Source organism: Chrysemys picta, chromosome 1 (genome assembly GCF_011386835.1).
Source record: "Chrysemys picta bellii isolate R12L10 chromosome 1, ASM1138683v2, whole genome shotgun sequence".
Taxonomy (NCBI): Eukaryota; Metazoa; Chordata; order Testudines; family Emydidae; genus Chrysemys; species Chrysemys picta.
Window position 1 is genome coordinate 238,861,501 of NC_088791.1, and position 26,250 is coordinate 238,887,750.

The 26,250-nt window shown below is 41.2% G+C and overlaps 1 protein-coding gene across 4 annotated transcripts in view; it reads left to right on the plus strand.

The window, feature by feature from the left end:
* Nucleotides 1-26,250, plus strand: part of MAP4K4 (mitogen-activated protein kinase kinase kinase kinase 4) — a 249,797-nt gene that overhangs the window by 158,382 nt on the left and 65,165 nt on the right. For all 4 annotated transcript variants that reach the window (XM_008172102.4, XM_008172104.4, XM_042861149.2 and 1 more), the window contains exons 5-12: nucleotides 100-210; nucleotides 2,786-2,876; nucleotides 5,022-5,152; nucleotides 8,358-8,412; nucleotides 13,525-13,603; nucleotides 16,801-16,976; nucleotides 17,320-17,392; nucleotides 18,417-18,627. In XM_008172102.4, the coding sequence (XP_008170324.1) occupies nucleotides 100-210; nucleotides 2,786-2,876; nucleotides 5,022-5,152; nucleotides 8,358-8,412; nucleotides 13,525-13,603; nucleotides 16,801-16,976; nucleotides 17,320-17,392; nucleotides 18,417-18,627 (927 nt within the window). The remainder of the gene's footprint in view (nucleotides 1-99; nucleotides 211-2,785; nucleotides 2,877-5,021; nucleotides 5,153-8,357; nucleotides 8,413-13,524; nucleotides 13,604-16,800; nucleotides 16,977-17,319; nucleotides 17,393-18,416; nucleotides 18,628-26,250) is intronic.

Sequence of the window (26,250 nt, forward strand, 5' to 3'; positions counted from 1 at the left end):
CCGAACATGACTGCGCCCATACCCTTAGCTCTTTTGCTGCTGTACGCAGGTGTGAGTTTTTTGCTTAATACTGGCTTTGTCCTTATGTTTCTTTTGCAGCTTGTTATGGAATTTTGTGGAGCAGGCTCTATCACGGACCTTGTGAAGAACACAAAAGGGAACACTCTAAAAGAAGACTGGATAGCGTATATCTCCAGAGAGATTCTCAGGGTGAGGAGGATAGTCTATTGTGTCTGGAAAAAATACAATCCTATTTCTGTACTAACACAGGTGCAACCTAAGAACGATGTCTAGGTTGAGCTTCTACGAATAAAAGCCTCAAATTGCTGCTGTGTAGTATAATGGCAATCTTGCTGAAAAGTGGAGAACTGTGTCATAGGAAACCATTTTCCATATCGCTGTAGCACACTGGCTAATATAACACCTCAGTACCAACAATAACAGAATAAAAAATGAGATTTAGGCTGCCACTTTCAGAAGTGCTCAGTACTGGCATTACCTCCATTCCTCTTGAAGCCGGTGGGAGTTGAGTGAGGCCAATACTGCATGCCTTTGAAAATCCTACTCTTAATGTTTACACATGAATCTGTTCCGAAAGTAAGGCAGAATGCAAACTGGTGTGTTCAATTAGGCACCTCTAGTACTGGAGTACAGTACTAAGTAATTGTACTTTTTTGAAAGATGGCTGCCATCTACAGTAGTTTGAAAAATGGAGGTTTTTGGTTCGTTACTTTTCAAGTTTAATTTCCAGCTGGTACAAGTGAATAGTGTCTCTTGATTTGGCATTTGATTGCTATGCTGAGTAAAACTGGTCCAGCTTTCCATGGTTAATTTAAAAAGCAAAAACCCTCACAACCTTACCCTCAGTATGGTATGTGAATAGAATTGCTCCAGTAATAATCCCTGTAGTTAAGGGAATTATGTTAAAGAAAAGCATAAGTGGTCTTTACGTAAATCATTGCTTCTGGAATCCACATTTGTCCACTGTGCATTTGTACACTTCTAGCAGAGTGATTTTGGGGGAGATGAGGGAGCAAAAGAAAAATCTTGGCTTCCTGCCCAAACTCTGAGCGATGGTGCAAAGTGCTGCTGTTGGGCATTTGGGCACATTTTTTATTCTTGTTTACTAGCAAATAGGAATGTGGGTGACATGAATACCCGATGGCAGCTGTATTTTAGTCACATGGATAACTGACTTCAGTATTGTAACATTTAGCTTGACCAATGTTAAAGTTATATTTGCTCTGCAACACTTATAAGACTGTATGTAAATTCTTTCTGAAGTGCAGCATACAATGTTGTGCACATTCTAGGTCCCCATCGGGTAAGGATGTGAAGCCACATTCCGTGTATAATAAAGAGAATGAAAGTTAGATGGGCTAGTGGGCTAAAGATTTGTGCAAGTGAAAACCTAGGGGAGCGTATGCCAAGTGGTGGTGGGGCAACTGTTCAAAATTTGAATTGAAAGAAGTAACTAGTCTTTGACCTTTCTCTGTCCTCTTATTCCATCCCAAACACACATGGACTTTTTCATATGATTGGATATAAAGAGGTGAGAACACATGACTATCTCCCTGGCTGGTGCAGTGTGGCATGAGGCTTTGCAGATTGTTGTGCCAAGCCAGGGCAACCAGAAGCCTTAATTTTCACAGGAAACAAATTTAACCTTAGTGTTAATGCCCAGCAGATGATGTCAAGGACATTAAACGTTCATAGCATTAGCTCGTAACCTCTGCAAGGAGGAGTTCCAAACTGTATTGTTTGTCATACTTACTAACGGTTTAAAAAAAGACTAGCCAAACTGGTCAATGAGTATTTAATGAAGAACATGTGTTAGAAAATACTGTTTTACAGCAACTTACTGCTCTTTTAACCTTCTGTAACTGTAAAGTAAAAAAAAAAAATTAAAAATATGTGAGGGGAGCATGAGCAAGCAAGATGATGCCACTAGAGAGTATAATTTTCCAAACTGATTGCTGGAGAGAAACCAAAATCAAGTCAGTTGCTGAGACGTTTGTTCGTTGCTCCACAAATTGCAGTAGACAGTAAAATACCACATACATCTTACTCCTCCCCCCCTCCACAGGACTTGTGCAGTGTGATGCTTTGGGGCATGCATCCAGGTGCTGTATCCACAAAAAGCACCATCTGCCAGTAGGTTTTGTTTCCTTTGGACAGTATAAAATGCTCTTTTTTTTTATGTGGTCTGTTTTGAAGGAGAATGATTAGAGATCAAATGTATGGAGGTTAAACAACAGAACTGTAACTTAACACGTGTGCTGTTGTCTGTTGCCAGTATCCTTTTATCCCCAAACATAAAATGTGTACCCCCATTTCTTCTTGTGAGCTATCTCACATTAAAATATAGGTGGGTTGGTTCATTTCCCATGCTACATTCCTGTTCTTCTAAGGGTGACTCTATGTGACTGAACTCCAATTTCATTGCATTGAAATGTCATGTAATCTAAAATTCCCTAAAAGCTACAGCTAAAAAGCATTTGTTGGACTTTAATTGTGTACAGTATGTGCACAACCTGAGGCCTTCCTCCCTGCTAGCTTATGAAAATGTAGGCGGGTGGCACATTGCTAGAAGTCTACTGTGGATCATGTTTCATGCATTCAGGACAGGACCCCAAGAGCCACTGGAGAACGGTGTGGGCTCTTTTTAAAACATCTCCCAGGGTAACTAGTTAAGTATGTTGTCTGTGTCAACTCAGACTTTTTATGAGATTGTTGCTGCAAAGCTAAGAGCCTAAACCTAGTTGTCTTCCTTTTTTAAATGAAGGGATTGGCACATCTTCATGCCCACCATGTGATTCACCGGGACATCAAAGGGCAGAATGTACTGTTAACAGAAAATGCAGAGGTGAAGCTTGGTAAGTAGGCAAGCATGTTCACTTCCTGGTTTGTTTGTTTTTTGCATGTTCCCTAACTTTATTTGATCTCTTAGGAGTGTGGCATGCTCTTTAGTACAGTAATATATCCTGTGTCATTGCTGCAGTCTGAGTCAGGACACTGGCCTTATTCCCTCCCCGTCTCTCAAGGAATGCAGGGATTCTTGCGGTTGTTGCTGGAGATTGTTGGCTCTCATACCAAAATCAGTGGATGGATCACTCCATGTCCTTCACTTATTCTTTGTATGACTCTACAGGTCAGCTTAGGGCCAGAATTGGTTCTGCTTCCATTGAATTTGGGCTTAGAAGCCAATGGCACAAAATTAGGACATGGTGGGTATCATTTTGTATCTGCGTTCAGTTAAAGAAGTGTTGGCTGCTCAGGTGACAGACCCAAACATCTACGTAATGTGTACAGCACTCACAATTGGTCTGAGGCAGAAAGTCTAAGTTGGGTCCAGCCCTAGAATGCCCGTTTGGAACATTTGAAGCTATCCTCATTCCTGGCCACTTCTGTTCTAGACAGAGGAGTTCACATGAGATCTGTTCTTTTATCCCTATCCCCAACCACTTACAAATTTAATTTCTCAGACATGTACTGTGTAGTTAGTGGTTTATACATATTGAGGTTTAACTACATGTTTGTTTTGATACTCGTCCGCCAGGCTCCACATGGGGGGGATGCTTCCATGCTGATTTATTTTGCCTCTTTAAGTTACTACACATTTTAATGTTGTGTGTTTGTTGTACAGTAAGGTTGCCACCTTTCTTTTGGTGAAATATAGACCCAAGTTCAGGACCTCCCGCCCAGCCCACACCTTCCTTTTAGGTGGAACTCTGAAAGATGCCTTGTCTGCTGGGATGGAAGTGCTCCGGGGAGCTACCCATTCCTTGGGTCTTCTAAGCAGGACACAGCAGCTCCTATACTGTTGGTTCAATGGGGCTTGTCTACACAGGTTTTGCACTGATTTAACTAAATTGGTAGAAAAACAGATTTAGTTAAATGAGTGCACACCTAATACCAGTGTTTCTCAAACTGGGGCCGCCGCTTATGTAGGGAAAGCCCCTGGCTGGCCGGGCCAGTTTGTTTACCTGCCCCGTCCGCAGGTCCGGCCGATCGCGGCTCCCACTGGCCGCGGTTCACTGCTCCAGGCCAATAGGAGCTGCTGGAAGTGGCGGCCAGTACGCCCCTGGGCCCACACCGTTTCCAGCAGCCCCCATTGGCCTGGAGCGGTGAACCGCAGCCAGTGGGAGCCGCGATCGGTCGGACCTGCGGACGGGGCAGGTAAACAAACTGGCCCGGCCCGCCAGGGGCTTTCCCTACACAAGCGGTGGCCCCAGTTTGAGAAACACTGCCTAATATGGATGCAGTCACACCATATGAAGGGGTTTGTATCTATATAGTTTGGTGCATTACTTTTACACCTACCAAAACAGTTAAACCAGTATAACCATGTCTGTGCAAGGGCAGTTGCATTGATTTAATAACATTGTTTTTCTACCGATTTAATTAATCAGTAACTGCAAAAGCTGTGTGTAGATGAGCCCCGAATTAGTACCTTTTGAACTGCGCTCCGCATTTGCTTCCCACTGTGCCTCATTCACATGTGTTAGGACAGGAAGCAGTCACTGTGAGCAGTGCTTGATTTTCTCTCCTGAATTTTGGGCAGAGAGAGTGGAGGACCAAATGGTGGCCCAGCTGACCTGGTGGTGCTGCCACACGATGAGAGCATCTGTGGAAAGCAGGGTCGCTCTGGATAAGCCAAGACACCCTGTCTTATGATTAATGGAGATGGCAAGTCTCCCTCTTCCCCCAAGACAATATGTTTTCTCTGCTATGGGAAGGGAGCTCCACAGATAATGGGAAGACTGCACTGACAGCCCAGTGAGAGGTCCTGAAGAGCTAGTTGTGTTTTGCTCTTTCTCCTGACTTTTGTGGTCTGATGCCTGAGGACACTGGCAAGTCTGAGTATTAACATTAATGGTTTCTCCTGAACATGGCTCTCCCACATGGCTCTCCCACATGGATCTTCCACATGGGGTTTATTTTCCAAATTATCTTAGAGAAGTAATCGCAGCACGTTTTTTCCCCCTCTTATTTTATTTTAATCTTTTTTCCACCCACAGTGGATTTTGGTGTTAGTGCTCAGCTGGACAGGACGGTTGGCAGGAGAAACACATTTATTGGAACCCCATACTGGATGGCTCCAGAAGTTATTGCCTGTGATGAAAATCCAGATGCTACTTATGATTACAGAGTAAGAAAGTTCTGTTCACACAGTAATAATATAGTGATATCTAGTGTCTAATAACCATGAGTGAAGGCAGCTCTTATATTTGTCTCTGTGTATGGTTGTGAGAGTGATTTCTTGTAAAGGTAAATCTGTGTAGCGTGAGTACAAAGAACAGATCATTACTAGATGATCATAATTAATAACACTGTAGAATCATAGAATGTCAGGGTTGGAAGGGGCTCAAAGCTCAAAGCAGGGCTAATCCCCAGACAGATTTTTGCCCCAGGTCCCTAAATGGCCCCCTCAAGGATTGAACTCACAACCCTGGGTTTAGCAGGCCAATGCTCAAACCACACAGGTTTCCCTGTATTTGTAACTTGTACTGCAGTAGCTCCTAAGAGCTTCAGTCAGGGACAGGGATCCCCTTGTGCTAGGCACAGTAAAAAATGGTATAGAAAGAGTCTAACAAGAAATTTTGTTGTTTTTGATTTCTGTGAATATCTTAGCATTGTAATTTGTTTAATATATCCTGCTTATTGTGGTAAGATCAAAACAATACATTTTAACATTTGCCTTAAATAGAGTCCCCAGCTGAAATGCATCTTTTTGCCAGAATAGAAGAGTTAAGTTACAATGTAATACAGAAGGAGCTGGTTAAGCATGTGCTGTTCTGATTTGAGAGATCATCTGAATGTTAATCACTGTGGCTGGGCACAGCTCTCCACTTTTGTCTTCCTGCACAAATGGCTTTACCACCTCTGGTTTGTAACCCACATCATGTGTTTTATTTTTGTTATATCAGCCAGCCAACACCCCTTTACAGTCCCATGCAGCAATTCTATTTAAAGGGACATACAATCATCATCCCCTTTTGCCAGAGAGAAGAGAGCTCTCTCCACACAGAGATCTCCCATTACGTTAGTCTTGCTGGGCTTTCTCTCTCCCTCTCTTGCACTTCCTTCCTGTGCTTCTTTTCTACACTTACAGTTAATGGGCTAATTATCTCCTTAGTTCTCCCCAGCTGAGGCTGATCTAGTAACTAGTCACCCCTTCCCTCAATCAAGCCCCCTTCTGGAGTGGGGGGAACTAATTGGATTTACAGTGACCAGAGTGCTGGTTCAGCTGCTTGTTCTCAGCGCTCTGTCACAATCACATAGAAGATTTATCCATCAAACACTATATTTCTCCAAAAATTAATTGGACACAACTGCTCCTGCACTGAGCTGCAAGCATCAAATCTAACCTCCCTAAAAGTTAAATTGGCTTGATGGTATTTACACCAAAAGTTTTTTTTTGTTTTGTTTTTGCTACATCTTCTAAAGCTAAATTCCTTTATAGAAGCTTTCTGGAAATCTCTCAAGTACATTTTAGCTTGTTTCAGGGAGCCACAAGAGAAGGAATAAAATATGAAATGTGTTTTTAATCTTTACTCAGACTAATGCATCTCTTCAAACATTAAAACTAGGAGAGGTAGCTAGGAAATGTGAAAGTCTGCGATTATAGTTACATCAAGAGCATTGGAGCTAGTGCATTGGGGTTGATAACGCAGGTTAGATATATGAATGTCCATGGTTGATGATACGCACACCTGAACATCTAGCTAGGATTGAGCCCATTTGTCTTGACTAATAACTTTACATATTCCTTGCCCTGATAGAGATCTGTGAAAAAATGTAATCCCTTTCAGGGTGGAGTTGATAAGACATAAGGGTGAAGGTTAAAGGAAGATAACAGACTTCAATAGATAAAAATTATTCTGAGGGGGAGAAAACCCCCAAACTAATCTACATGTTTAATAATTAAAGGGGATCAAATGTAAAGGAATTCCACGAGGCATACAAAACCTGTGATTTATGCTCATGTCTCTTAAAACACTCCCTTATTGCTCCTGATGTGAAGTGGAGGTACTTCACATAGAGACATCTCAATATCCTCCTACTACATATTCTATTTCTTAGAAAATTAGTGTTTTACAAGCTTACTTTAATCATTGCAACTGATGGGTTGAGCCAGAACAAACTGGTGCCTGGCTGGGAAGCTTCTGGGGCCTGAAAATGCAGTTGTTCCATTGCTTGGAGCTAATGGTGAGCACAGAGAAGAGTTTGTTCACCCATTCCAGTATGTCTTCCCATATTCTAAAAGGATTATCAACCTGGAAGCTCTGAGCACTATTTTCCTCAACGGTAGTTCTCTTCCCCACATCCCGAATGGAGGTGATATTGTCTCCTGTCAGGACCTACTGTAGCCCCTTGAGCTCAGTCCATTCCAGGACTCTTAAGCAGTTACTTATTTTTGGTGTTCCTATGGTGGAAGAGAATCTCTAAACCATAGTTCTGATTCAGCAGGGAATGCAGTTATCCTCTGGTCCTAGTGGCTATCCAGTGCTAATATCCTGAAAGATTTCCATTCCAGGATCCCCCTTGTGTAATGACACAAATAATACGAGATTGCTGGGATGAGGCGCTCACTCTGGCCACCAGTGGTTCATGGAACAGTAACTTCTTACTTTTCTTGGGCACATGGGCGGTTGCCTGTGTCTCCTGACATTAGGAATTCATGCTGCTAAGACATGTTCTAATTTTATTGGGCAATGTAAAGGTAGAGGTTTGGCTGAACTGCCAATAAGCAATGATGGGCTCATTTAAAAAAAAAATCCCTACATAAAAATACTGTTTAGATTATCAACAGAAGAAAAGAATTTTTTAAAATCTAATTTTTAGAACTATTTTATTTAAGGTTTTGTATTTCTGATAATTAACACATCTGAAAACTGACTTCTTGGTTTCACTTTTGTTCCTAGTCTATGCATTTTCAGGATCTCATATGCTAGGAGAGGGCTGCAATGTTTGGATTGCAAATACTACCGGGAAATGTTCACCTCTTACAATAACTGTATCCAGGGAAATATAATTATTTTTTACAGAACTTAACTTTTGGTTAATTATGACCTAATTATGTCTTGAAATGTCCTAATATGAAAGTGTTTGTATACTATTAAGAAATTATGTGTGCATAATTGTATGTGTGTGTATATAACACAAATGCTGTATGGCATCATATTTAGCATTTTATATTAGGGCTAAAAGAAGAAAAGCCATTTTAAAAACTGTTGTTTAAATAACCTTGGTAGCTGGTTTTAGTTTCTTACCTGCAGTGCATTAGTAGATGCCATTACGTAGTATGACAATGAGAAAGTGTACCTACTAACATATGGTCTCTTTCTTTGCAGAGTGACCTTTGGTCATGTGGCATTACGGCCATTGAAATGGCAGAAGGAGCTCCCCGTAAGTGATATGTGTGCTTTTTCCTAAGGGGCTCATTAAGACAGAAACGTATACTTATGAGTTGCTGGTTGTAATTCAAACCCAGTTTTGAGGTTTCTGAAAATGCACTGATGGTGTATCTATACTCCTTGGTTTTTCCTGCACCAATAATATAAAATCCTACAAATGGCAACTCTCTTGATAAAGCTACTACTACAGTGTGAAAGCATTACTGTGCAGAGATTGTAATTGTAGTGGTGTAATAGCAATGACAGGACTATTTGGAAGCCAATGGGTCTGTAAACTTCCTGACCATGAGCTATATTAGGCTTTGGAATTGTCCATAGGGAAGTGGTGAAAGCCCTACTGCTTGGGATATTTAAAACCAGACTGGGAGAAAAAAATGCTAAAAGTGTACTGGCTTAAAAAATCTTGCTCTGTCAGGGAGATGGACTGCATGGCTTAGTAGGTCCTTTCTATCTCTGATTTACATGAGTCTGTGTAATGGTAACATTCTTCTTGAACTCTGAGACTTATCTATTTAAATCTCCTCTTATGAATGTTTTCGTTTTCATTGGACAGAGTAAAAGACTCTTGGAAGACTGTGGTTTAAATTATAGACTTAGCTTTAACACTGTCAGTGAAGAACTTTTAAAAGCAGACTATTTGAGTATATTCAGCTGCCAAGCCTGATGATTTTTGAGGGGTAAAATTAAAAACTAAAAATGCCTAACTTTTCCATGGTGCTTTTTTCTCTCTCACGTCCTCTGTGAAGATTAACAAAGCATAAAGCTGACAGCAGCAAGGGGAGCAAAAAACAAGAACTTAGTTACAAAAAAAGAAAAATTGCTATCATTTTTTTTTAAAGTAACTATTTTACTTGTAAAACTGCAAATTGGCTTTTTTCCTACCACCCCATTCTGACATTCAGGGGTGTGTTGACTTTTGTCTAGACTCAAAATGGTAGCTTCATTGTAGCCCATGCTTACAACTCTGATTTTTAAATCTAACGTACAGCTGAGTGTTCTTATTCACATTCATGTTTTAAGAGATCTGATGGGTTTTTCTCATAATTATATTTGCATGGGTCCAAATCTACAGAGGCTTCTCCCAGGATGAATCAACTAGCACAAAGCTAACAGCATTAGAACCACTATTTGGCTACTAGTCTGCATGTAACCGTAGTTCTTTAGGTTTCTTAAACCACTTTTTGGTTCAGATCATGTGCATATTTTTTGCTCTTCATCCAGTGCTAGTCCCTATTGTATTCCACTGAGGGTTTACACATGTGCACTGTGTCTGTAGCCAGAGATTTTGGAAGTAGTAGCTTCTGTTGGTCCGTGCATGCGCCCTTGGCTCACCTCATGGTTTTGTCTGAGGTGACAAAGGGAGGGGCAGACTGATCACATCCCCAGTTTCTTCTTACTGCTGCGTGGTCTGGGTTGGAATTATTAGTGTCCTCTTGCATGTGACGCACCTTAAAAATATACAATTGAACATAGTTAGTTTTTAGAGTAGTTTACTGTTTCTATTGTTTTTATAGTAGTTTTTAGAAGTTTGCTAGTTTTAGGAGTAGAATTAGGGTTCTTTCTGGAGAGTTTCGTTCCGCGTGGACCCTCCCACTGATGCCCACATGTGGGTACTGGACTATGCTGAAAACCTCAGTCTTTAAAATCTGTGCCTCCTGCCCGCATTCCTTCTCGGTCTGTGACAAACATCAATGCTGCCTCTACTGCTTGGGAGAAGTCCACATTGCATTCAGGTGCAGTATCTGCCAGTGCTTCCCCAGCCATACCCGAGAAGGTCGGGCTCTCTGCCTCTGGAAGCCCCTCATGGAAGTCGCCGTGAGACCTCATTCAGAGCCTGTCTGGGTAGCCTCCACTGTACACCGGCCTGGGGCTGCCAGGAGTACGCCTCCAGCTATGGAGTCTGAAGTCAGCACTGGTGGTACCACCGCTATGGACCATGCGCCAGGATCTAGCTGAGAGGTAAGGAAGCATGTGGTACTCTCTTCCCTCCAGTGTCGGATGGACCCGCGTCAGGTTTGTGTGGGGGTCCCCTTTCTCCCATCTTCCCTGGACAGGGTGATCATCACCAATGCCATCCCTTGTAGGATGGGGAGCGCACACAGATCACATGACACAGGGAACATGGACCCCTTGGGAATCCAGGATGCACATCAACATTCCAGAATGCCGGGTTGTACGGAAGGCATGCCGAGTATTTCTCCCATCCATCCATCCCCATCGTATTCTTGTCATGTCGGACACCACTACCACTTTTTACCACATCAACAAACAAGGGGGCACAAAATCAACTGGTCTCTATATGGAGGTGATCAACCTCTGGAATTGGTGCATCACCCACCAGATCCTGTTATCTTCAGCTTACCTCCCAGGGACTCAGAATGTGATTGCAGACTCTCTCTCGGCAGACGATTTGTAATCGATCATGAGTGGGAACTCCACAACACCGTAGTATGAAATATCTTCAACCAATGGGGGATTCTGACCAGGAACCTCTTCAACTCTGCAGTCAACAACAAATGCAGCACTTACTGCTCCAGAGGGTAGTGGTCCCTTCCCTCAGGGTGATGCGCTCATACTCTGCTGGTCGGACCAGATTAACTATACCTTCTCCCCTCTACAACTTCTGCCACGAGTACTCCAAAAGATCAGGTAGGTCAGAGCAATGGTCATCTTGATTTTCCCATGCTGGCCCAGACAGTTCTGGTTTCCCAACCTACTCCACATGTCAGCCCATCCCCACTTTCTCCAAGCTACTGAGGCAACACCACAACAGGATCAGATATGCAGATGCTTCACCTCAGGGTGTGGTATTTGGATGGGCATCTTCTTTAGAACGGGTGTGCTCATGAGAAGTCCAAAATATCCCCTTGAGCAGCAGGACAGAGTCCACTAAGCATTCCTACCAGGCCAAGTGGAACCACTTCACCCCCTGGGCCCAACAGAAGGGGCTTTCCCCAGAAGAGGGGCCGATTCCCCTATTTTTGGATTACCTCCTGCCCTTGAAGGCTTTGCATCTCTCCCTCAAGATATATCTAGCGGTAGTTAGTGCCTTCCACCGCGCCATGGAGGGACACTTTGTATTTACACACCCATTGACTGCTAGGTTTCAGAAAGGCCTCATCGGAACCATCGCACCCTACAGCCTATTGCTCCCTAGTGGGACCTTAACCTCGTTCTGTTGGCACTAATGAAACAGCCCTTCAAGCTGCTGGCTTCATGTTCTATGTCCCTCCTTTCCATGAGAGTTGCCTTCCTTGCAGCTGTCTCTTCGGTGAGAAGGGTAGGTGAGCATGGGGCCATGATGGCAGACCCTCCTTTCACCACTTTCCATTAGGATAAAGTCTCTCTGAACCTACACCCCAAATTTCTGTCAAAGGTCGTATCCAAGTTTCATCTCAACCAGCCCATCCACTTACCTGCTTTTTTTCCGAAGCCTTACACCTCAGAAGAGGAGCGACAACATCATATCTTCGGCATCCATCGGGCCTTGGCCTTGGCCTTCTACCTGCAGAGGACAAGACAGATCAGGAAATCTCCTAGATTGTTTATCGCTATAGTTGACAGAGTTAAAAAACAGGCAATCTCCACACAGGAATATCTAAATTAATTTCGGGGTGCATTCCACTGTGCTATCAGTGTCAGGATTGCCTCCTTCCCCCCAGGGTGAGGGCCCCTTCCATGAGAGCCCAGATTTTGACCACAGCCACCCTCTAAGATGTGCTGGTTCAGGACATATGTAGGGTGGCCATGTGGAGTTCAGTACATACCTTCTCTACGCATTACTGGGTGCAGGACTCTGCTATGGACGCCTTATTTGGCATGGCTGTCCTCTACTCAGCTGTTCCTCATCCTCACACCCTCCTCTAATGTCGATACTGCTTGTTAATCACCCTCAGTGGAATACAAATAGGGACTATCATGCGAAGAAGAGGAGGAGATTACTTACCTGTAATTGGAATCTCTTCAAGATGTGTGGTCCCTATCTCTATTCCACTTCCTGGCCTCCTTCCCCTCTGCTGCGGATCGGTTGGATTTGTGGGGGAGAAGGAACTGAAGGCATGGTCGGTCCACCCCACCTTTTATCACCTTGGATGAACCATGAGGTGAGCCAAGGGCACATGGATGGACCAACGGACACTACTACTTTCAAAATCTCTGGGTCTGGATGCATGATGGAATACAGTGGAATACAGATAGGGACCATATATCTCCAGTTACAGGTAAGTAACCTCCTCTTGTTTTAATTAAATCTCTGTCACTGGGCTCCGTAAGCCTGTGTGTGCATTTCACCTGATTGATATTATATATTATATATATTGATATTATATTATATATTATAATAATTGATATTACTTCATGCTAAACTGTTGGGTTCAGATTGGCCCCTCTTACAGAAGAACCCACAACGGGGTCTGTTGGGGGAGGAAATGAGTTATAATGAACCCCTCACCGGTATCCTCTCTGGTCATTCCTTTAGGTTTGCTCTCCCTGTAGGGTAGTTTGAGAGATCCACTGCCAAGCATGGGAGATTAGGGCCATCTGCACAGAGTCCTTTGCCCCCTACCATATCCAGCCTTCAGCACCTCCTTTTCCCCTTCACTCATTGGTAGTGGTGTTCAGCTGAAGTTGAGATACCAGGATGTCCTCCTTTGCCACAGGGGCCTTTGCTCCTGGCCTCATTTTGGCCCCCAACCTGCTATGTCTCTATCCCCACCACCTTTATGGATCCTGACACTACAGAGTGCTCTTGTGTTTGGAGAACGGTGTTTGGAGAACGGGGACAGTGCTGCAGAAGAGGCTGACTCTCCCTTCCATGAGGGAGGTGGAGATCTCTGCACAGAGGTCCCCTCCATGTTTGGATCTGAGGGGATAATCTAGGCCTTTATTTTTGTCCGCATTAAACTCAGAGTTAGGGGCAGAACTTTTGTCTTAACTTTTGCATTTCAGTTTAATTCTGCTTAATGTCATTCCTGTGTCCATCACGTGTAGGGGTTGGTGATGGGGAAATGTCTATGAAAATGAAATAATCCTGAAGTGAAGACATTGAAAATGCAGAATCAGGAGAACTGGAAAAACAACTGAACAAAAAATTTTTTTTTTCCAGCCCTCTGTGACATGCATCCAATGAGGGCGCTGTTTCTTATACCCAGAAACCCTCCTCCACGGCTAAAATCCAAGAAATGGTATGTAGAGGCTACTGTGTTTTCTGTAGTCTGTTTCATTATGTCCTTTACATACATAGCACTTTCTTATCTTTTATTTCATGGCATGCTTTTTTGTTACCATTTCCATGAACTGTAAAATAATTTAGGCTGGCTAAAATCAATCTTTTTATTATCTTCTACACTATTAAATCAAAGCACAAAATGAGATGTGCATTGATTATTTTTTAGCTCTATTTTTTTTCAGCGAAATTTTGTCTTTTGTATCATGAGACAAAAATGAGCTGTTCTGTTGACAGAGCAGCATCATATTAAGGTGACAAATTATACCACAGCTCAAAGCCTAGACTTCTGCTGCATTCCTAATATGCAATATCTTTTCTAAGATACAGTATTATAAAGAAACAGGACAGTGCCATTGACTTCTAGATGCTGAGTTGAAAGGAACTATTAAAATTAATGAAGGCTTTTACTATAATTATTGCAAACGATTGAAATTGTTCTTCTTGCCAGCTGGGAATAATCCCTTAACAATACAGGATTTTCCTCCCCATTATTAGATACAAATGATTTGTATGAAGCAATAATTTTCACTAGAATGAGGGTTTATGTAGGTTGAACATAACCTTAAAATTGTCAATGAAAGCCTCAACGTTAACAAAAGTAATGCTTTACTGTGCTTTCTTCTTAAGTTAAGGAAAAGTGTGTGTGTGAGTTTGTTACATACAAGAAATATGCCCTCTGTGAATGGAAATTGTATGACTATGAGGTTGAATGCTAGAGTCCTGTCAAAAAAGAAATTAGTAAAGTGATGTGACCAGTTACACCGATCTATAAATAATATAATTAACTCTATTGACTTGGTGCACTGGATCACTGTTTGGAATGCTGGAATGACTTTCTCATACAGTAATTACTATTGGAACATCTGTGTGAGTGTGTTTATTTTAAATAATTCTTTATAAAACATCGAGTTTATGAATTCATACCTATTCATAGAGTTTTGAAAAAGGATGAAAAAATGTTTGTTTTAGATGTAAGCTTTATCTGTAGTGTTTATAACCCCAACATTGCAGCATTTTGCTAGTGCATAAGAATCAGAAAGTTAAACTGGCTAAAAACAGCATTGGTACGATAGTGTTTTTACTCAGAAAGGTGAATGAAGGGCAAAAAGTAAACAGGATAAGTGATGAAAAATACAATTTTAAGCATTATTTTCACTCTGTTTCTAAAGTTTTGTTAGAAACAGAGGTAAGGGGGGAAAATAATTATTTTTATCCTGAAAGTGTCTCTTTAAGAATGCCTCGTGTACTCCTGGGGGCATTCTGCAGCAAAAAATTAAAAATTCTGTGCACAATATTTTAAAATTCTGCAAATTTCATTTGTCAAAATAACACTGCATAATTGCCAGTTTCAATTATTTTGGTAATTTATTTCAAAATACCTATCAGCAAGTATGTCTGTAACAATACAAACACACACAAAAATTCCCCCAGGAGTAAAGAGTTAAAGAAGCCCCTATGACAACCTAGTTCCTGCTTCTCTGCCCCTTCTCTCTTCCCTCCCCCCATCCCCCGAGCCCGAGCTGGGGGGGCCCCCCCCCCAGAACCCAGCTGCGGGCCCCCCCTTGCCCCAACATCTGTCCCCCTCACCCTTCTGAGTCCAGGGATCCAGAGGGAGAAACAGCCTGATGCTTGGTCCCGGGTTTGCATGGAGTTTCCTATGTGCCCCCCTCTCCTTTCCTCAGGGCATGCTGTGAACTGCAGCTGCCAGGAACCCTCTTGTTCCCTCTCCCTCCTCCCAGCAGTGTCTTCTATATCAGTGGTTCCCAAACTGGGGTTTGGGAACCCCTGGGGGTTCGCAAAATGTTACAGGGGGTTCTCAGGAAAAAATTCCCTAATGGTGGACAGAGTTGTCCATAGGGACCCCGGGCAGCCCGGAGCCAGCAGCCCGGAACCCCTGGACTTCCAAGAGATAGGCAGATCAAAGCAGGCACATCTATCACACTGAGGAGATTTAAACTTCAAGACTCCTTATAAGAAATGGAAAGGGAGGTGGATATTTTTTGCTGTTTTTAAAATTAAGTAGGCATCTAGTATTGTTTTTAAAATTATTATGAAGAACAAGTTTAAGCTTTGTTGTAACGTGTGTTGTTTGCTTGAACTGCTCAAGACCTGAATGCTTGTATAAGAGGAACTCTTTGAGTTGGCTTCTTAGATACCTTCATGCTGTTTCACGTCTGATACTTCTTGATGAAACATAGGAGCCTTGTCTTATAACAGACTTATTCAAAGTGATACAAGCTATGAAAGTGAGATCTTGGAAGAGTGTTGCCATTTTCATAATGTAATAAAAATACTGTAATGATAAATAATAATTAATAATAAATAATGTGTAATAAGTATGTAATAAAAACACATTTTATATTTCCAAGATCACTGCTCTTATAATTTATACTCAGGTAAAGGAGAAAATCCTTGGAAATATTCATTTTTAGAGGGGGTTCTCGAGACTTGACATTTTAGTGAAAGGGGTTCACAGGTTGTTAAAGTTTGGGAACCACTGTTCTATATGTAAGCTGGGATCTGTCAAGTCCAGTGGCCTCTAGTGATGGCTAGCAGCACTGCAGCCCATTTTTGTGGGGGGAAAGGAAATTCTGCATGCACAACGTTAATTTCTGCAAAATTCTGCATTGCGCAGTAGCGCAGAATTCCCCCAGGAGTACATGGAGTAGTTACTACTTTAGCAATATAATGTTCTGATTTACCAAACATGTATTCCTCATCCCCATATCCATTAGACAGAGGTGAATTGAATTCCATCACTAACTTCAGTAGTTAAATCAGGGATTAATTTGGTCCTGTGTGTCCTGATTGAACAAATTATAAGGCATTAAGTATTGAGAAAATGTTATTTTAAAAAATGCATACTTATTCAGTTAAAAAACCAAAATGTTCTTCAATTCCTACAGACCTATCCCACTAAGCCAGGTGCATATAAAAACAGGTCGGTATTACTTGCAATAATGGAAGAGTCCCCAAATTGTCTTGGTAGCATTTTTGTGGCTCTTTTGAGGATGTCTATGTAAGATACCATTTATGCTGCTAGACAGAAGCATGCTGTTTTGGGGGAGAGAACTTTACATTTTTTGGACTAATGAGGAAAAACTGAAAAATGGATTATTTGAGTCTTAGCTTTACACTTCTTTTTTTCCTCAGGTCAAAAAAGTTCTTTAGTTTTATAGAAGGTTGTTTAGTGAAGAACTATATGCAGAGACCCTCCACCGAGCAGCTTTTAAAACATCCTTTTATACGCGATCAGCCAAATGAACGGCAAGTCCGAATCCAGCTTAAGGACCACATAGACAGGACCAGGAAGAAGAGAGGAGAGAAAGGTATGCAGACTTTTAAAATTAAGCCTGTGTTTACTTGTATATATTTTTAAAAACTGATTATTTGATATTCCACCAACTTCTGATTTTACAAAAAAAATCTAAGACCATATAGTTATCATTGTAGACAAAGCCTGTGGATTAAACTGAAGCTCACATCCAAATGAAGGTCTCCTTGTGTCTCTGGGATGAGATGACATTTGAATGGTTCCAAAATGTTGTATATAAATCTGATCATTTAAGCTGGTCAGAACTGGATTGCTGAGGCCCTGTAACAGGAGCTAAGTATTTTAAGATAAAAATATTGAAAGAGGCACCTGGAATATTGTTTCCTCTTTCTTGCTAGATGAGACAGAATATGAATATAGCGGAAGTGAGGAAGAGGAGGAGGAAGTGCCTGAACAAGAAGGAGAGCCAAGGTAATAGTCGCTGATGGGAGGCCATTAATAGATCTAGACAAATAATTTTATAACCCGTCTTGACAAATCTGGAGTATACTTTTATTTCATAAGCCTTTATACCTGTTACTAAATCTAATTAATCACATACATTAATGAGACATGAACCTCAAAAGGTTTGAACATTTGCTCAGACCTCTGAACTTTTTTGAGGTCCCCATCCCGTCCACTCTAAACTTGGATACACCACAGAGGGACTTGATACCCTGTAGACCAGTGGCTCTCAACCTTTCCAGGCTACTGTACCCATTTCAGCAGTCTGATTTGTCTTGCGTACCCCCAAGGTTCACCTTACTTAAAAACTACTTGCTTCCAAAATCAGACATAAAAATACAAAAGTGCCATAGCACACTGTTACTGACAAATCGCTTACTTTCTCATTTTTACCACATAAATACAAAATAAATTAATCGCAATATAAATATTGCGCTTACATTTCAGTGTATAGTATATAGAGCATTATAAACCAGCGATTGTATGAAATTTTAGTTTGTACTGACTTTGCTAGTGCTTTTTATGTAGCCGGTTGTAAAACTAGGCAAATATCTAGAGAAGTTGATGTACCCCGTGGAAGACCTCTGGGTCCCCCGCAAGGGTACGCAAACCCCCGGTTGAGAACCACTACTGTAGAGGTGGTGGGTGTGTGAGACTTACAGTGGGTGTGTCTGGGGCAAAGTACACAAGTAGCCAGGGCTCTAATCAGACCTCTCTGATAGTTTAAAGAGAGGATGTAGGCTCGGTTCAAGGACTGGGAAAAAGTTTGGGTTGGCTCTTACTTTGCATGACCTGGTTTGACATCTTCCAGAGAGAGTACCTATTTGATATGCATCCAGTATCTTTATTTTGAAAGACAAGAGATTAAAATTTAAACTACGTGTGTGTGTGTGTGTGTGTGTGTGTGTGTGAGATGTATAAGCTTTGGAGAAGGTATTTAATGGCTCTTTAGGCTCTGTGGCATGGGAGGCTTAACTTTCTGCTTTTGCAGTTCGATTGTCAATGTGCCTGGAGAATCTACCCTCCGACGTGATTTCCTGAGACTGCAGCAGGAAAACAAGGAACGTTCGGAGGCCCTTCGGAGACAGCAGCTGCTACAGGAACAGCAGCTCCGAGAGCAGGAGGAGTACAAGAGGCAGCTGTTGGCAGAGAGACAGAAACGCATAGAGCAGCAGAAAGAGCAAAGGAGGCGGCTAGAAGAGGTAGAAATAGAAGTCTGGAACTAAGGTGGCAGTGCTCCTGTTATGCTTATTGTCCCAAGAGCTTAAGAAACATTCCCTGTATATTGTGCAAGAACAATATATATCCATTAGCTAAGATTTTCAAAACCAGGATCCTAAAGTAAGGCTCTTACATCCATGTGTAGACGTGGTGGTCTGATTTCCAAAAGTACTGAACACCCTGCAGCTCCCAGGAGGTAATTGATTCCAAAAGCCTAAATGCATTGCCTTGTATTTTGAATGGAGATAATTGTGTATGTATATATCTATTGCTATTCAAAATACAAGCTAATTGGCCTAGAGACTTTTGGTGTAGCTGTACAGAAGGGAAGACTTTTACATTTAGATATCAGTGTACAGCTTTCTTAAACCAGATCATGCCACTAAGACGGCTTTTAGAAATATCTGTCCATGGTATGTATCAGCGTTCTTTTAGAGCTTTCTTGAACATCTGCATTTGGCACTAATGCATGGTGGATGGCAACCTATATTTGATGCAGGGCAGACTCGTGCAAGATATGGGAAGTAATTGTCCTGCTCTAGTTGGTACTGGTGAGCCCCTCTGTTGGGAGTAGTGTGTCCAGTTCTGGACAAATTGTGAAGAGAGTCCAGAGGAAAGCAACAAAAATGATGAAAGATTTTGAAAATCTACGTATGAAGAAAGGTTAAACAAAATAGGGCATGTTTAGTCTTGAGAGGGAGGGCACCTTTTTAACAGTCTTGTATGTTAAGGGCTGTTTTGCAGAGGACTGTGATCAGTTGTTCTGCATGTTCACTGAAGATAAAACAAGAAGTAATGAGCTTAATCTGCAGCAAGGGAGATTTAGGTTAGGTACTAGGAAAAACTTTGACTACACCTCTACCCCGATACAAAGCTGTCCTCGGGAGCCAAAAAATCTTACTGAGTTATAGGTGAAACCGCATTATATCGAACTTGCTTTGATCTGCCGGAGTGCGCAGCCCCCCCCCCCCATCCCTCCCAGAGCGCTGCTTTACTATGTTATATCCGAATTCGTGTTATATCGGGTCATGTTATATTGGGGTAGAGGTGTATAAGAATAGTTAAACTCTGGAATAGGTTTCCAAGAGAGGTTGTGGAATCACTATCATTGGCGGTTTTTAGAACAGGTTGCACAAATACCGGTCAGTGATGGTGTAGGTTCACTTGGTCCTGCCTCAGTGCGGGAGGCTGGACTTGAGGCTTCTTGAGGTCCCTTCCAGGCCTACAATTCTATGTGTGGTAGCATAAAGGTATATGGTATAGAATACCCATTATTCATTTTATAAATGTCATAGGTAGCAAATCATACATAGTATACTGGATTTTTTCCCATTTGTCCTGTAGGAGACATGCCATTTTCATACATTTTTGTATCTATATCCATCTGAATTTCTTAACAAAACCCCAGGTAAATTTTTGCATATTTACTCTTTGGGATATACTGACTGTTTGCTTACATAGTTTGTTTGGATTTTCTTTCTCAAAAGTTTTTTGTACATCACCTTGTCCCTTGTGAGTCTATCTTCATTATTTTGTTTCTAAACATTCTTTATTTAAATGGTCACGCACGACAACTAGTAAGTAAATAAAAGGTTCTTTAGGACCTGACAGATGGAAAGTTTTCTAAAAAATTTTGCAGACCAAAACTGAGTCTGGGAGATGAAGTGAAACCAATCATTTGGCTCTTCAGGAAGTACAGGGTCAAATTCCAATTGTCCTCAAATGACCCTTGTTTGATTTGCTGTTACAGCTGTTCATTTGGCGTGTAGTTCTTCATCAAAGCTATCTAGTTTTCCAAGCACTGATCATGTTTAACAGTGCAACGAGGACCAGATTAGCTCCACATAGTATATCAAGTTTACATATACATTTACGATTCATAACTTTAAGATTTGCATTATGTATTAACCCGATAAATAATGTAACATAAAATTAAAAAAAGCTTTGCAGGTTACCTTAAGATGTTTTTCTCAACCCCCTTCAAATGTGTGAGTGAATTTACTGCTTTTTTTAAGGAGGAACTGATGGCAAGGACCCAGCCACACACATGCAGTAGGAAGGGGCCATGCAAGCTTCTTCTCTTTTGTCTCTCCCCCACCACCCTCAAACTGCCAAGATAAATATCATTGTCATTCCAGGTCTTGGCCTGTCTTAAAGAGACTGTCAGTTGTGCAGCAATTATATTATTTGGTCATAAAGGAGACTGGGGAAAGCTAAAATGAGATGCTTATTTTTTACTTGAGTCAGGATTTGAATTAAAACCTTTGGGGTGACCCTAATATGATGACTAGCTAGTCCCCTGCATGATGTTGTTAATCTGAAATCCCACTTAATACAAAAGTAACACTTTTTTTTTTCTTTTAAACATCTGAAAACTCTAGTTCCAGGCAATTTTTTTTTAATAACTAAGTGGCGTAACCCATTTAATCTGCCATGATCAGTATGACCTTTTTAATCTGAAATTGCTCTCAATACAAAAGGAAAAATGCTGCAAATAACAGAAACAGAACAACGTGTCTGTTTGCTAGAAAGAGTCTTAAAGTTTAGTTGAAGGGATTATTTAGGTGTTAGAGGGTATGTGTAAATACACATCTACCCCAACATAACACAACCCAATATAACACGAATTTGGATATAACGCGGTAAAGCGGTGTAGGGACTGCACGCTCCGGAGAATCAAAGCAAGTTCGATATAACACGATTTCACCTATAACGCGGTAAGATTTTTTGGCTCCCGAGGACAGTGTTATATCGGGGTAGAAGTGTATGTGCAAAACTTAAAAAATGAAAATGCTAAATCGGGTGGAAATTGCATTTAGGTCAGTCCCACTCTCTTCAAAAAGACCCTGTAAGTGAATGTTCTTATGTATTTAAAAAAAAAAACCACAATATTTGATATGTATAAACCTACCTCCTTCAAGGATGGATCTGTGTGGAGATATGATTAGTTTTCAGTCTTTAGATAGTCTGTCCTTCACTTGACTCTTCAGTTTATTCCAGCATAAGCATGTTGGATAGCTTTTCTTTTAGTTTATAAAATCATGTTTTCTTTTGCTTAAATATATTCTTTCACCTTTTTAAAAAAATCAGAGCAATTTTTAATAATTTGCTACTGCAAAAAAGACTTCAAACTGATCGATTACAATGTTAGCAACATAGTGACGCTGCATATTGTGGATTGATGCATTTGTGAATAGAGTTCCACAATAGGCCATGAAGAGTTCGAGGAGAAAAACCTCTGCATCTGCCAAATCTATAACTTCTGCCATACTCCCTCACTTTTTATGGTGAAATTGCCATACAAGCTTTTTTTAAAAAAAAGCATTGTCATCAATAGGAAATTAGTTTAAAAAAGAAAATGGCCTCCACCAAAATGCTTACAAGCATATGTCGTTCTTCTGAACTTTTTTTGTTTGGGTCTTCTATTCTTGGAGAAGCATCTATCCATCTGAGAGATTCTTAGGAAAACTTTAGCCAGAACAAACCTTCTTTAAGAGGGTGAGGGGAAGAAACATTCTTAGATAACATTAATATTGTGGCACAGAGTGATGAAAGCCAAGAAACCAAAAGGATGAACCTTTGTTCTTAACTTACTCTGTGTTATGAAGAAAGAAAAGCTTAATAATGTGAGTTAAGAATAGTGTTGCTTTCAAATCCCCTGGCTTTTGTTGGTTTGGGTTTCTGGTGCTGCTTTTGGTTGGAGTGATGGAAGTTGCATTTTTTTTGCATTTGTGTTTGACATTCACTTGTGAGAATTAGAGGAACTTTTTAGACCATAGGTAGTCTTCCTGGACATGTTGCCGACATGTCTTTTTTTTTTTTTCTTTTTCCTTTCTTAAATTAAAATTGAGCGCTTGTTCTTCTAATTCTGGCACAGATCCTAGACAGTTTTGACTGAGACTGTGTTTAGGACATGTGCCAAAAGTGCATTATTCTTAGCAGTATTAGAGAGAAGATTGCTTTTAAAAGGCATATAAGTGACTACTGAAAACAATTGTTTCAGAGACCTTATAATTTTTGCATTACTTAGAAGGAGGAAATTATACATTGCTGAAGTGTAGAAGATTATCTGAAGCTTTGCAAGTTTTTGGTTAGACATATGCTTTTATATAACGATCACTTGTATGACACTTAAGACTTAGGTGGTTTAAAAAAAGAAATCTGAGCTGTCCTAGCCTTTTTTTTTTTTTTTTTTTTTTAAATGTGCCTGCATCTGAGCTTTCCTCTTCAACAAAATGGAAAAAAGCAGTCCTGAGCTTGAAGGGAATGAAGTTGCATCAGAATTAGTGCTTGGCAAAACTGAGTCTAGTTTTGATTTTGCAAAATGAGAACTAGTTGCGATGCAAGTCCTATTGTACCTGAGCCTCCATGACTAGATCTCCTAAGTGCTACGATAATACAAATAATAAAAATAACTTCCACAGTTCAGAGGGTTCTGATATAATTGGTTCCAATTAAGCTGGGCACAACTGAGGTGGAGGGGTTGATTTTGCCAGGGCTTTGTTTTACAACACTGAAAGAGGAATAGTTTCCATCCAGGCTCCACTTTATTTGAATTGCCCATATTTTGGGTTGGTTACACTCTGGACTCATGTCTAATATGATAATTTTATCGTCCTCACCCCACCTTCAAGTACTCGGTCACCAACATTAATGCATGTATATATCTACCTTTATGTGGATATAAGACAGCAATATAGAGCTGTTTTCTTGTGTGAGCTAGGGTACTGTGTTGTTTTATATGCAAACTAGCAGTTTGCATGTGTAGCTGTATTGCCCCCTTCTGGTAAATCACGATACACAGCATAGTATGTGAGCTCAGACCTATAAAATCATGAACCATTATGACACCTGAGTTGGAATGCGTTATGGGTGACATTAGGAGGACAAGTATCAGAGGGGTAGCCGTGTTAGTCTGAATCTGTAAAAAGCAACAGAGGGTCCTGAGGCACCTTTGAGACTAACAGAAGTACTGGGAGCATAAGCTTTCGTGGGTAAGAACCTCTTAGGTAAGGTTCTTACCCACGAAAGCTTATGCTCCCAGTACTTCTGTTAGTCTCAAAGGTGCCACAGGACCCTCTATTAGGAGGACAGTTGTCAGGATCCTAGCAGTTTTATCATTGCTCTATCTGCACCTCTTAGAAATTTCCTTTCAGCACTCCGTAGCTTGCCTTTTCTTTAGTGGCTAGTTGTCTGAAAATAATCTGCTCATCTGACATACAGCATCACGAGAGGTTGGTACTAGACTACCATATCTCTCGTCCAACTAAAGAAGATCTGAAAAACTGTCTTTAGCCACAGTGCAACAGCCTATGCCACCTAGCTAGCTCAGTATGTACTGGAACCCGGCTATATACCATATTTTGTGTATTTTTTGTGACTTCTAAGTGGAGGTATAGTAACTAATGTACTTATTTTTAAAATCAAGAAGGAAATTATATAAGCAGCACTTACAGTTTATATTTTAGACCAAAAAAAATCTTAGACCAAAAAAAATCTATCATGAGTGAACCTTCCTAGGACAAGCCACTGTGAACATACCCTGTCAGTATTCACTCCTCAAAAAAAGTTTTTTAAAACCAGCCAGCGAGGTGATCTTAGGTTAAAAAGCACAAGTGCACAGTGGGAGGTCAGGTGGATCGTCTTGCTTTAAAAGTAAGGAAATCTATAGCTTGCTAGTAGGATCATTACTCATGTCGAAAACCTCTCTCAGAGCCTACTCTATTTTTATCACAATACATCTCTCCTCACTGGTTGAAAATAATTCTGTGTATTTAGTGTTTGCTGCTTCAGTGGCTTGGTTTTCACAGGCCATATTCAAAGAAAAGGAAGTCTTTTATAAGGTGGGCTCTGCATACTCGGTGGACCTTGGGAAGGTGGTGTTTTTGGTAAGCAGTGCCAGGTGCCTAGACTTCCATTCATTTAGCAAGTCAACTAAAGTGGTGCTAACAGGAAGGTAGAACTGGAGTAGAGAAACTCCATCCCTTTGTGTGCTTTGGCACCCGGACAACAGCATGGTTGTGCTTCAGAGATTTGCTTTAAGTGCAGACTGGTGGCAGAGTTTGTATTTCTTTATCTTCTAGTGGGTGGTAAACATGCACTGTGGATGTTGAAACTCAAGATTTTTTTTTTTTAAATAGAATTTTATTCTTTTATTTACATCATGGTATGGGAAACTGGCATGTTCCTTGTGATGGGACCCCCCGGGGTGCAACCTGGACTGTGGGACCACTGAACCCTCTGTCCCACCAACTTTGGGGGATCCCTCCCACCCCGTGATGCTGTTGCCACTCTACAAACCTCTGACAGGTACTGCACTTACATAGACCTCCACAGGCAAGGGCACATCCAATTGAGTTACATGAATGCTTTGCCAGCCACTCACGAACCAACAAGAGAGAAGCTCCAGTCAATTCCCCCCCAGCCTTGCACCCGAGAACTGTACCATCTTGCCCTTGTCAGAAGCCTGACCAGTGTAAGTTCATTACCCTGTCCGCCCCTCCCTCGATGTGGAAAGGACACACACTAGCCTTTGTAAAGTGAGCTGAGATTTCCCAAACACTTCAACCAAAGCACAGTGTTTTAGGTAAAATATAAAACAGATTTTTTAACTACAGAAAGATCACTTTTAAGTGATTATAAGTAGTAAGTGTAGAGATCAAAGTTTGTTACCTAAGAAATAAAAGTAAATTCACAATCTGAGTTCTATAAACTAAACTGGATTTGAATCAAGTGCTGTCTCATCCCGACAGATGGTACAAACAGTTCGCAGAGCTTTAAAACACAAGCTGGAACGGTCTTCCAGCCCAGGACCACACTCCCCAGTTCAACGTCTTTGTCCTCCAGACCTGTTATGAGGTGTTGAGTTGTGGAGGGAGTGAGGCCAGGTCATGATGTCACTTCCTGTGCTTTTATTGTTTCTTCCAGCTTGCTGGAAAGATCTTTAGCTATGATGTGTCTCCATTGTATATGTGTTGTTTCTGAGATGGTTAGTCATTGGGATAGTGGATTCCCTTCAATGGACCATCAGTGCATCTGGCTACTCCACTGTTGTACCTGAAAGGTTGGCTGTGGGCGTCTCCCAACCTCACAACGTATTTCAGTTACACACATGTAGGAAAACTTCCATAACTTCACATACAATGATAGCACATACAATCCAAGAGGATATTAATGTTCAACAGATCAAGACTTTTAAAATGATACCTCACAAGGAATACTTTGTACAAAACATATTATATGACAGTGGTGAATATGGGGGTTCCAGGCTGCTGCTCTGAGGTACAGAGTGCCACACTCTTCCAGTCAACTTTGAACTCCTTTGTTGTTGTTCGTTTGTTGCTATCTTATCAGGCGTTTCTATGTATAGTCACTGCTGAAAACCTCTCCATAGCTTCAAGAAATGATAGATTCATCTCATTAAAATGACCCAAACTATGCCCATCTTCCAAGGAATGAAAGACACTGGTCCATGATTTGCAATATATCCTGTATCGTGTCAATAAATACTGTTCGACAGAGAGACTGTGTCAGATTGAAGGTGCAATATCTTGTGAACCATGAAGATGAGAAACACATGCTGGGATTCTCGTCTTCCCAAGGGT